The sequence below is a fragment of the Cervus elaphus genome, chromosome 16 (genome assembly GCF_910594005.1).
Source record: "Cervus elaphus chromosome 16, mCerEla1.1, whole genome shotgun sequence".
In the NCBI taxonomy this organism is placed as follows: domain Eukaryota; kingdom Metazoa; phylum Chordata; class Mammalia; order Artiodactyla; family Cervidae; genus Cervus; species Cervus elaphus.
Window position 1 is genome coordinate 35865030 of NC_057830.1, and position 12123 is coordinate 35877152.

The following is a 12123-nucleotide window of genomic DNA, read 5'->3' on the forward strand; positions in this document are numbered from 1 at the left end:
GAACTCTATCTGTAAAATGGGAACAATCCCCTACTTCACGGCATTGAGTCCAGGTCCGTTCACACTGTAAATAAAGCCAGCTGTTCTCCCTTTGCGTGGCAGCGTAGGAGTTACTTGGGCTCCTAGACATCCTCCCACGCAATGCATGGTGTGGGATGCGCTAGAACAGGCACACACACACTCCCAATCCGAGCTGGGTGGGTCTCCGATATCCCCTAGTCCGGGCTGTGAGGGACCTAGCTCTGCCCAGGGAGGGGGTTCGAACCTCCGGGAGAATCCTTCTCCCGCCGTCCTACCTCCCGCTGGGCGTCGAATCCGTTTCCAGGGCAACCTTTCTCCGCCCCTCTTCCAGACCCCCGCCCCCCCCACCCCAGGTCAGCTGCCGCGGCCCCAACCCCTCCAGACAACCACCAGCCTGCCCTTTCTCCTCCTTCTTCTCTGACGCCGCGCCGCAGGCCCAGGCGCGTACCCTTGCTCTTTAGCCCCGCAGGAAGTGGCGGTGCCTCTCGGGGGCAGTTCGGAGGAAGAGGAGGAGGAAGCGAGGCTGAGTAGGGACCAAATCCTCACGGTGCAGGTTTGAGAGCAGGGCAGCGTGGGAACCCGAGAGCTCAACGCGCAGCCTGCGTGCTGCCACCGGCTCCGCCCCGGTAGCCCACCCTCCACAGGCCCTGCCCCTCAGACCGACTACGCCCCTCCGCTCGGCCCCGCCCTCCAGCTACAGTCCAGAAAACTCAGCTTCTACCGGGGCCCTGCCCCCGCCCCTTGGCGGCCCCGCCCCAGCCCGCGCCCGCGCCCTGGGCGCACTTCTGCGAGCTGGACTGCTGAGCCGGCCGGAGTCGCCGAGATCCGCCGCCTGCCCGCCGGCGCCGCTCCTTCGCCTCCCCCCGCCGCCAGGTCCCTCCCCCAATTGCTGTGGTCTGGCAGTGCCTGGCTGGCGGCCCGCGGGCGGGCCGCCCTCCCCGCGGTAGCCCACCCCCCTCTTAAAGCTGCGGCGGGAAGATGAAGTTTCGGGAGCCGCTCCTGGGCGGCAGCGCCGCGATGCCGGGCGCGTCCCTGCAGCGGGCCTGCCGTCTCCTCGTGGCTGTCTGCGCGCTGCATCTTGGCGTCACCCTTGTCTATTACCTGGCCGGCCGAGACCTAAGACGCCTGCCTCAGCTGGTCGGAGTCCCCACACCGCTTCAGAGCAGCTCTCACGGCGCCGCCGCCATCGGGCAGCCCTCCGGGGAGCTCCGGCTGCGAGGGGCCGCAGCGCCGCCGCCTTTGCAGAACTCTTCCAAGCCGCGCTCGCGGGCCGCCTCCAACCCAGACGCGGACTCTCGCCCCGGCCCTGGCCCGGGCCCCGGGAGCAACTTGACTTCGGCCCCGGTGCCCTCCACCACAACACTGTCGCTGACCGAATGCCCTGAGGAGTCCCCGCTTCTCGGTAAGATCCCCACGGAGGTTCGCCCATGCCCTCTTCCACGACAGCCAGTCCCCCTGTTCCGGAACAGAGCCCCTAATCCCCAGACAGAGGTTCCGGGCTGGACTGGGATGAGACGTTGGGAGGTGAGTCCCTTCGGATTCATGGAGGCTGGGTCGGGCACGATTTTGGAAAGCCATTAGGCCCCTCCGACCCCAGAACGGGAAAAGGCCTTGGAGACTTCCCAGCTCTGGCCCAAACCTCAAAAAGTTTAGGAAGTTTGAGTCCTACTAACTCGGAGCAGCCTTCGCCCTGCTAACTCTGGTTAGGGACTACCAGGCAGCTCAGAGTAACCCTCTCTAGCTTAGAAAAGTGATGATGAGGCCTCCAGCCGGGAAGGGAGCAGACCTCCCAGGTCACATCTCTGTCTTCCGTAGACCCACCGCCTCCTGAGTGTGGATTAACTTTATTCCTAAGCGTTTGGGAACGTGACTTGTCCCTAAACCTTTGGTTTTTCATCTGTTAAATGGGAATAAGAAGAGTTACCTGTTTCAGGGGACTCTTTTGGAAGATTAGACAAAGCAGTGTAAACAAGAGTTTAGTTGAATGTGGCTAAGCCCTGGGTAAATTGTCACTATTGTGTTCAGTTCCTCCTCTCTATAGATGCCTGCCCTGGGGCCCTCCTACCCAGCTTCCTGCCCTCGTAGGTTCCCAAAATGTAAGTGAGCAGGGCCATCCCAGGGATGGAGTGTATTTGTACCAGTGTAGTGTGTGTATCCTGGGAGCTGGAGGGCTAAAATGTAAGCAGTTAGCACCAAGTTGTCCCTTCCTTGGTAGCAGCCTGGAGTCTCAGCATCTTGCCCAGATGATCTGAACTGGCGCCTCCAGCCTGTGTTTCAGCGGGAGCAGAGAGCTTGGGTCGGTGGGTTTGCATTCCTTATGTCAGGAAGGGGCTGAGCCCATGCCCATCGGAACCTCCCCTAGACCTGTAATCCACTGGCAGTCAAGCTTAAGGCAGCCACAGGTTGCTCCCAAGATTACCAGACAGGTGGCTGCTCAGTTTCAATGCCAGGATGTCGAGAATGTCATTCTGAATGAGGGACCCGGCAGAAGGGCAGGCATCCTGCCAGTAGGAACTCTGTCACTTCTTCTAAGAGCCCTGGCAGAGCAAGCCTCCTACACGCTCTTGCTCAATTTTTCCAATAATTACTTCAGTATTTTCATATCAAGTTTGGGAGGATGTTCTTGGAATTGGTCAGACATAAATCGTGGTAATAAAGGAGGTTTTTTTGTTTGTTTGTTTTTTAAAGCAGAAGCTTGAATTCCTTTGGATGTGATGGTTAGTCTGGGTGACAAACTGGTCCTGGAAATGAAATGAAATCTTTGCCATGCTGCTGTGTGTCTGACCTCAGACATGTTACAGGGGTCCTCAGAATCCCTTTCTCTTGTAAAATGGGCTTGTCCATAATTAACTCACAGGTTATTTTTAGGACTATATGAGATTGTGTTTGTTAAGTACATGGCAAATAGGACCCAGGATTTGAAGTTCCATTTTGTCAGCCTCTGGAGATGGCCCTGAACAGCATAGAAAGGGGAAGAGAGCTGGTGAGTCTTCACACCCCAGAGGGACTTCCCTAGTGGCTCAGACGGTAAAGAATCTCTCTGCAATGCAGTAAAGAATCTGCCTGCAATGCAGGAGACCCGGGTTCGATACTTGGTCAGGAAGATCCCCAGAAAAGGGAATGGCTACCCATTCCAGTATTCTTTTTTTTTTTTTTCCGTTTATTTTTATTAGTTGGAGGCTAATTACTTTACAGTATTGTAGTGGTTTTTGCCATACACTGACATGAATCAGCCATGGATTTACATGTGTTCCCCATCCTGATCCCCCCTCCCACCTCCCTCCATTCCAGTATTCTTACCTGGAGAATTCCATGGACAAAGGAGCCTGGCAAGTTATAGTCCTGCCATGGGGTTGCAAAGAGTCGGACACAACTGAGCGACTAATACAACAGCAGACCCCAAAGAGGCCAGATTTTGACCTTTTGTTTTTAATTGTTGCCCAGATATTATGTAGAAAGAAAGGGAAATCCTTTAGCAGATTAAAGGAAAGTACTCCAGAGTTCATTAGAATGGTGTTTGAAGTATGGGACCTTTTCAATGAAGCATGGGAGGCCGCGGTGGCCTGCGTTCACTTTGTTTTGTTTCGTAATGATGTTGCTGGTGATGGGTGGCCAGTCACTTGTTTCTGAGTTGACTCTGACAGCACAAACAGACTTTCTGAGAGATAAAGTTTTGGAGAGCGGAGGTTGGGGTGGGGAGAGGCCCTGGGCCTTCTCTAGCTCGTCCACCTTAATGTGACATGCTTGGGACCCTGATGTTTTGGCTCCTGCCGAGGCAGCTCTGGGAGTTGAGGGCAGAGGGTTTCTCTTCACTGTTATTGAGCCCTTAGGTTCGAGGACTGGATGCTCGCAGTGTGGAGGTTCCTGGTTAGGAGAGGGCCTTGAGAAAGCTGAAAGTCTCCAGGGACGTGTTTGTGTGGGTTGGGGGAGTCAAGCCCATCTGTTCAGTGGGGCAGGTGTCAGCTAAAGGCCTCACATGGTGGTTTTGAGGTCATTGGGAGAAAGCACCCTCGGGGTTTGATGCTGTGACCTTTTCACTACTTGCAGTTCCTTTGCACAACTGGGCTCTACTCTCTGGCATCCAAGGGTCTCTGTCTGATGCTTGGCTCTCTCCTGGCTGGTGGGTGACGGGTGACGGGCATGCCCTTCCTGCTGGAGCCAGACCCCAGGCTGGGCTGCTCACGGCTCCCTGTTCAATCGGTCCTGGGTTGTCAGAGCCTCAGCCAGACTTGAGTACGCTTCGGAGTTGGAGTCCTGCTTCTGTCTCTCCTGTCCATCAGGGCAGGTTGCAGTGTTTGGAGCCAGAGTAGGCCCTGTCCCCAGATCCCTGCTGGGTTGAGGTGAGGCTTTCGGGAGTGAGAGCTATAGGGGAGAGGTGGGTCTTTGCTAAGGATTCCTGCAAGTTCCCAGGGAGTCCTCCCAGGGAGTCCAGGCCTGTAGGCGCTGGCTCTGCAGCATCGCGCTGAGCATGGCATTGAGGCTCCCTTTCCTGGCTGCCTGGGTGTTTGCCTGAGATGTAGTCAGCCTGGGAGGAGTAGCGGCCTTGCGCTGAGTTACTTTTCCTGGAATGTTTATCTCTGCTTGGATTTGGCGGCAGCACAACGTACTTGACTGGCACTGCCCGCCCAGAGAGGGGCTGGCTGAGGGGTGGGCAGTGGCTCGGGTAGGACTGGTTAGGGGAGGCCAGCCTGACCTGGACAGTTGGTTTCAGCCCTTGGGGTGGCAGCGGGAGGGTGTGAGTAGAGGACTGCCCAAACCTGAGGCCCTGCTTCCCCGGCTCCCCTTTGACGAGATCCTCTTCATATGTTCAGATGAAGACTCTGATCTAGAGGTGGGCACCAGAGAGGCGTGGGCGCCTGGGCCAGCCAACAGCTGCAGGTTGCCAGGGCCCCCCATGAGCCCTCTTCCCCAGGTTTCAGGGGGCTGTCAGCCGAGCCCCTGCCGTGGTCTGTGCCCTTGGCAGGACAGAGCACTTGCTGGGCTTCTGCCTGGCTCTCAGCTCCCAGGTGTTTCTCTAGCAGCACACAGGTCCCACCCTCCCATCATCACACACGGGACATAGTGTACCTAGAGGACGTGTGGCCTCAGCTCGGGAAAGGGCTGTCTCTCTCCTTTGGGGATGAGTCCTGGAGCCTTGTAACCTTCTGGCTTGGGGTGGAGCCTCATCCTGGGGCTTGGGGAGGCACCAGGAACTTCCCCTGTGTCCAGACCTTTAAGCTTTGGGAGGTTTGGTAACAGTCTTTTAAACCAGTTTTGTCCTGTTGCTTTTCCTGGGGAAAATAATTTCCTAACATACACATAGACTTGCTTTCTTGTCTGACAGTCTGAGATGGAGAAATGCCCTCCATGACTTTTTGGCTCACTATTTTCCACGCAGCCTGATGGTCGCAGAAGTGTCTCCTGCCTGTTGTAATTTGACCCAGACTCTGAGCAAGCACATGGGGGTCTCCACCTGATGAACCGGGTGAAAGTTCCATGGATTACAGGCTGGAACCACAGCATCCCAGGATGGGTCTCTGGTTTCCTGGCCCCTGTCATGCAGCGTGCCAAAGGGGAAGGATCTTGCCTCAGGCCACTCAGTCAGGCAGTAGCCAGCTGGGGCTAGAAAAACTGATATCCTGCTTCCCTGTCTAATGCTTTTCCTTAAAAATTATTGCCCAGTAGACCCTTCGTGCAGAGGCTCAGGGCAGCTTAATGTGGCCTTGAGTTTGGGAAGATCCCTGCTAGGTTTACAGGTGGGTCCATCTGAGAGGTCTGATATGGTGACACTTTGTCTGGATTTGACAGTGTGCCTGTTCGTAGGCTGAGTGCTAGAGCTATGGAGAGGGAAGACAACAAAATGCCTCCATCTTTGGAACTCACAGTTTAGGCAGAGGTACACGTGCTAAATCACTTCAGTTGCGTCCAACTCTTTGCGACCCTATGGGTCGTAGCCCTCCAGGCTCCTCTGTCCTTGGGATTCTCCAGGCAACAATACTGGAGTGGGTGGCCATGCCCTCCTCCAGGGGATCTTACCAGCCTAGGGATTGAACCCGCGTCTCTTACATCTCCTGCATTGCAGGCAGATTCTTTATCATGGAGCCACCTGAGAAGCCCTTTTAGGCAGAGGAGGCATAATTAAACCATACTGATGTCACTTAGGGAAGCCACAGTGTGTCCAAGCACGTTTAGTCTTTCTGCCTCCCTATCCATCCCCTGTCCTTCCTTCCTTTCTTCTTTCTTTCTCTTATTCAGAAACCCAGAGCTGGGACCAAAGTTTTCCAGTCCTGGTTTTATCTGATTGTGTGAAAATGTTCCTCTAATTTCTGAAAGCCTTGCATTAGCTCTGCTGGGTAATCTTTAACTTGCTGCTTTATAATGACTGTAATGATACATCAGTGGCCGTATGGTTGGATATTATGGTCTTTGGTTAGCAGCAGAGTAGGGGTTTCCAGGCTGGGACTAGACAAATTTATGGTTTGGAGAAGACAAAACAGTTAATCCCGGATCTTCCGTGGATTCCAGCCTGGGGACCCTCCAGACCTTGGGGGCAGGGCCAGGAGTCTCATCCCCTTGAGGCTCAGCTGGGCTCTGGCCAGTGTGTGAAGGGGGCCCAGGCATCCTGTGGTTAAGTCAGACCTGGTGATTTCTTCACTCGCGCCCTTCTACCTTGCCTCCCATGCCTGGCTTCCTGATCAGTGTTCTTGAAGTGGAAATGGAAATTCTGCTTGAAGCTAAGTCCACCTGGAAATTCCAGTTCTTCTTATCTGGTTAAGCAGCATTCCAGTTGTTTTAGGACAGTGGTCCTCCCTAGAGCTAATTCCCTCGAGGATCTTTTTACCTTTGCCTCTAGCACTGCCCATGTGAGCCAGGTGATGAGTTCACCGTAAGCCAGACCCTGACATCCGAGGAGCTAACAGGGCATTCGACTGGATTCGGTGACATCCACAGGGTTCCACCTGTACCTTAACTTGGGGAGGGACCGTGGCTGTGATTGCAAAAGCCTCCGTTTTGGGGCCTCTCTGTTTACCTGGGCCTGCGCAGTCGCTGGCCTAGGAGAGAGATTTTCGATCATGTTCTAAAGGCCAGACCTTCAAGTTGGAAGGTCGTGGTGGCCTGAAGGATAGGGGACAGGGCCTGGCAAGAAGCTGGTTCTGGGTGAACGTGGCCTAAAGGGATTCGTCCTTAGGAGGCAGAAGGGCTGAGTCACACGCGCAGTGTTTCAGGTTCCACTTTTCAGCCTGGCCCTGCCCGCCCCTTCCTTGTACAGATGCAGGCCAGGGGCTGTATTATTGGCTGTTGCTGAATTCTTTGGCAGGGATTTTAATGTCTGGTCTGGGTGTGTAACATAGCTGCTTCTCTTTCCCCCTGCCGCCTCTCCAAGCCCCTCACAAAGCTCAGAGAGAGAGAGGAGAATTTGTCTCACTGGGATATTAGAGGCCAGGGCCGTGGGTCTTGACTTTGGCCTGTTTTTTTTTTTTTGAAGAGCCGGTAATCTTTTCCTCCTTTTTGTGAAAGGTAATGCGGGCTCATTGAAAAATATTTGAGAAGTTAAAAGAGGTTGAAAAGCACATGTATATTCCTATACCTAGACCAGGCATGTTGGCAAAGTTTGTCTTGTACATGTTTAAGAATTTAGCTGATACATCTTTACAAATGGACAGATAGATTGGTACAGATAGATCTAGATAGCCTGATGGCCAGGATCTTTTCACTTAACATTTTATCACGGGCTTGGTCCTATACCTTTAAAAACAACAAAGGGTATAACTTTTATTTTTCAACTGTTGCTGAACACACGTACAGTTTTTGGTTTTTCTTAGTGGTTCGGTGAGGCTCATGCATAAAACTTTACATACTTTTTGGATTGTTTCCATAGTAGAGTTTTTTGAAAAGGAGGAAAAGGGGATGAACACTTTTTGAAAAGGGCTTGGTTTTTAAACCAGTCTTACTAAAGGATAGACTCATTGAGAATTTCAGGTTTGCTTAGTGGTGGCAGATGATTACCACTTATTGCTGAATAAAGGCTGTGTCTAGAACTCTGATTAAAACCTCGGTGCAGGAAGTAAGTGCCTGGGGTGGGGGCAAGGGGCCAGGCTGCAGGACGACTCTGTGGTGGGCGTGATGTCCTAGGAGTCCACTTCCTCAGTAATATCTCTGTCTGTCTGCTTAGCAGCCAAGTCCCTGGACTGGGCTTACAGGCCTCGTGGCCCTGGGGCAGTGGTGCTGGGTGAGCACCAGTTAGCTAATCCAGTTCCGGTGACATGGCTAAGATGGAACTGTGTCTGCAGGAGGTGTGGGAACAAACTAGCGAACCAGCACAGCTCTCCCACCTCCCCTTTCCAGAGGGTCCTGAGATCTGAGAAGGGCCAGGAAGCGAGAATCTATAGGCTCCCACAAAGTCCTGTCAGGAGAAGCCTTGGAGACCAGCAGAGCTTGGCACTCAGGCTCTTTGCAAGGTGTCTGCTTTGAAGTCAGTCCACTTTGAATGTCCTCTCTGGAGCTAAATTCTCCTCTTCTGAGGCACACTTTGGATTTGGGACTTTGCCCAGGGTCATTTGGCACAGAGCCCGGCTATCGAAGGGGAGGCTGCACTGAGGAGGAAGGGCAAGGTTATGTCAGACCAGTGTGACCACGAGGGTGTGAGGTCAGGCTCCTTCCCGCCCCACCATATGGGTCTCCGGGTCACGGGGAGGCACCCTGGCAGAAGATTCAGTGACTGCCTGGCCTCATGACAGGTTGCATTCTGAAAATGCCTTTAAACATTTCTTTAAAAGTTTCTTCCTGTTTTGCATACCGTCCTTTTGCCCTTGACATCCTGAAACAGCAGCTCTGCCCTTGTGTTTCGGGATACTGTCAGCTTGAGAAAACAGGAAAGGACTCCCAGCTAGGGCGGACTCAGGGTAACTGGTATTTGCGTTATAGAAGGCTCAGACACTGGCGTGAAGGTGTTGGGTAGCTCTCTGCATTCAAATGAGCACCTTAGGCGGCGTGGCAGGGTCCCTGCCTATCTCAGAATGGGTAGCCTTGAGTACTTACCCCAAAGGCAGGAGGCCCCCTACCCAGGAAGAGGATGAATGGGGACTTCTTTGCTCATTCAGCAAACTCATATTGGTCACAGAGACGGACATGAACAAAGGCTGGGCTCCACCCTGGGGCCATCCCTCAACGGTGGACAGACCCTGCAAAGATAAGAGGAAGCAGGGGTGCTCCCAGGGCACTGAGAAGGTGCAGGGAGCCGGATGGCTGGTCTGGGCCAGGGCTGGAGTCAAAACGAAGGTCTCTCAGTGTGTTGAACGGTCTTCCTGGTTAGGAAGGGCAGGGGTCTGCTGCCTGTTGTCATATCTAGCTTCTCTCATGTGGGGAGAGTGCCATAACCAAAGTCCCAGTTGTGGCAGGCCGTCCCCAGCAGGGCCGGAGGGGACAGGAAGTTGAGGCAGGGTGCGGGGAAAATGATAAAAGAGAGAGAAGGCCGTGCAGCTGGAGTGTATGGACAAGGGCAGGCCCAGGAAGCTAGACTGAGGGCCCAGAGGGAGGAAGGAGAAGGGGAGAGGTGCAGAAAAGGTGCTTGTGGCAGGAGTGTGGGGAGTTCAAGGGCCTCTGGAGCGAGGATTCTGCATTCTGGTTCTTCTAGCTCATATCATTGCAAACGAATCCTGACTGCCTTGGTCCCTTCTCCCCTCTCTGAAGTGTGTGTGCTGAGTTGCTTCACTCATGTCTAACTCTGCGACCCTATGGATTGTAACCTGCCAGGCTCTTCTGTCCATGGGGATTCTGCAGGAAAGAATACTGGACTGGATTGCCATGCCCTCCTCCAGGGGATCTTCCCGACCCAGGGATCGAACCCCGAGTCTCTTACATCTCCTGCATTGGCAGGGGGGTTCTTTACCACTAGCGCCACCTGGGAACCCCACCTGTTGGTCCTTAGTGTGCTTCTTCCTCTTCCTCCTGGAGTCTGGGTTTTTAGGGGGGAATCCTGGTTCTGTGTGCCATGTGAACCCCTGCGGGAGCTCCTGAGGGGCTCACTTCCCACCCCTGAGGGGTCTTGTGATGAGGCCTCTGTTGAGGACTCTGTCTTCTCTGTCTAAGCAGGCATAAAGCTTTTAAGTGGGTGACCTCTGACATGGCGTGGGCAGTGTTTCTTTCCATCATGCTGGTCAGCTGTGTGCTTTGGGAAGGTTCTCATCCTCTCTGTACCCCACTGCTCTCCCCTGTAAAATGGGGATAATAACAGAATCTACCTCATGGATGTTGTGAAGTTAGTAGGCACAAGAGGGCTCGAAGCAGTGCCTAACGCAGAGTAAGCTCCAAATACACTTTCTCTCTTACTGGTCGTACTGTTAGTGGCTCGGTTGTGTCCGACTCTCTGTGACCCCATGGACTGTAGCCCCTCCAGGCTCCTCCATCCGTGGAATTTTCCAGGCCAGAATACTGGCGTGGGTAGCCATCTCCTTCTCCAGGAGATCTTCCCAACCCAGGGATCGAACCTGGGTCTCCTGCATTGCAGGTGGATTCTTTACTGTCTGAGCCACCAGATAGATATAGATATATTCTCTCTTATCGGTAGTGCTAATAGTTCTTATTTGTGAAGATGTTGGCTTTTACTTTGTAAAATTTCTCCTTCTCTTCTTCCTCCTCCTAGTCATCTTCTTCCTCTTCCTCTTTTTCCCCTCCTCTTCCTTCTCCTGCTTCTTTTCCTTCTTCAATTGAAAGTGCAGTGTCGCCACATTCGATGTTTAAATATGCATGATTCTACTCCTTCCCATTGTAGTAAAACCATACATCTACCGGCATACTTTCCAGATGCGTACATACTTGACTCTGTTGCAACCATAGTGGGAACCGTTTTGCCTTCTACTATATTTGTTCAGCATTATCTTATAAACTATTGCTTATGTGACCTGAATTATCTTTTGTGGCTCCTTTCTGAAATCCTTGGGGCTTATTCCCTTAAGGTCCAATATCTTGTGTTTCTCCATCATAGATCATCTTTGCTGCATATTGCTTCTTGTTTCAGTTGAATTATTTCCTGGGGATAAATTCCTAGAGGGCAATTTCTAGGCCAGAGGATATGGCCATCTTTACGACACTGCTTCACACTGCCACTGTGCTTTCCAGTAGGGTTGGAATAATCCACAGGCCCTAAATTCTATTGGGTTGGCCAAAAAGTTGGGGTAAGATGGTATGGAAAAACCCAAACGAACTTTTTGGCTGGCTCAATAAATTCCTGGGCTGAGGCTTCCCTGGTGGCTCAGATGGTAAAGAATCTGCCTGCAATGTGGGAGACCCAGGTTTGATCCCTGGGTGAGGTAGACCCCCTGGAGAAGGGAGTGCCAACCCACTCTGGTATTCTTGCCTGGAGAATCCCATGGACATAGGAGCCTGGTGGGCTACAGTCCAGGAGGCCACGAAGAGCTGGACATGACTGAGCCACTAACACTAGGGATTTTAACTTCTAAAGAGTGTGGGAAAGTCAGGGAAAGTCAGATTTATCTGGAGTCTTACACATAATGCTCTCAGCTATGTGTGTGTGTGTGTGTGTATATATAGTTTCCTGTGTAGGACCCTGCAGGTGCTCTGGATGTGAGGCTTTTCCTAGAAGCCATTTCCTGTGGGCAGTTCTTGCTGAGGTTACTGGGTATCCACAGAGGAACCTTACACGTGGCTCTTTCTACACTTCACACACCGTTGCCAGAGAGTTGATTTACACAACATAAGGACCTTTCCTTCTTGATTTGTGGAGCCACCTGTAGATCAGGGGCAGATCCCCGCTTTAAAAGCCTGGCTTTACAATGCTGTTGATCTCACACATTGCAGGTCGGTTGCTGGAAATACCACACGCAGAACCCATGTTAGGCTCTAATGGACTGGCCTGGGCACCTGACCATTAACCCATCTGCATGAACTCTGCTCTGACAGCCCTGGTTTATGGGATCCAGACACAGGGCCCAGATGAAGAAAGACTTTAAATTAGATTGGATATAAATAAGTTGATCAGTAGCCCGAGGTCTGCAAACAGGAATTGTTGTTTCTGACCCTGTAGCCACACCCCCACCCCTTACCCCCACCCCATACACATGTCTTTTTTGTAGACAAACAGGAGCCTGCCAGCCTACCACTTAC

At 52.8% G+C, this 12123-nt stretch overlaps 1 protein-coding gene across 1 annotated transcript in view; it reads left to right on the plus strand.

The window, feature by feature from the left end:
• Positions 1 to 800: 800 nt before the first annotated feature.
• The window catches only part of B4GALT1 (beta-1,4-galactosyltransferase 1), a 53633-nt gene continuing 42310 nt past the window's right edge, over positions 801 to 12123 (plus strand). The window contains exon 1 of the mRNA XM_043927334.1: positions 801 to 1423. Coding sequence (XP_043783269.1) covers positions 1000 to 1423 — 424 coding nt within the window. The 5' untranslated portion in view covers positions 801 to 999. The remainder of the gene's footprint in view (positions 1424 to 12123) is intronic.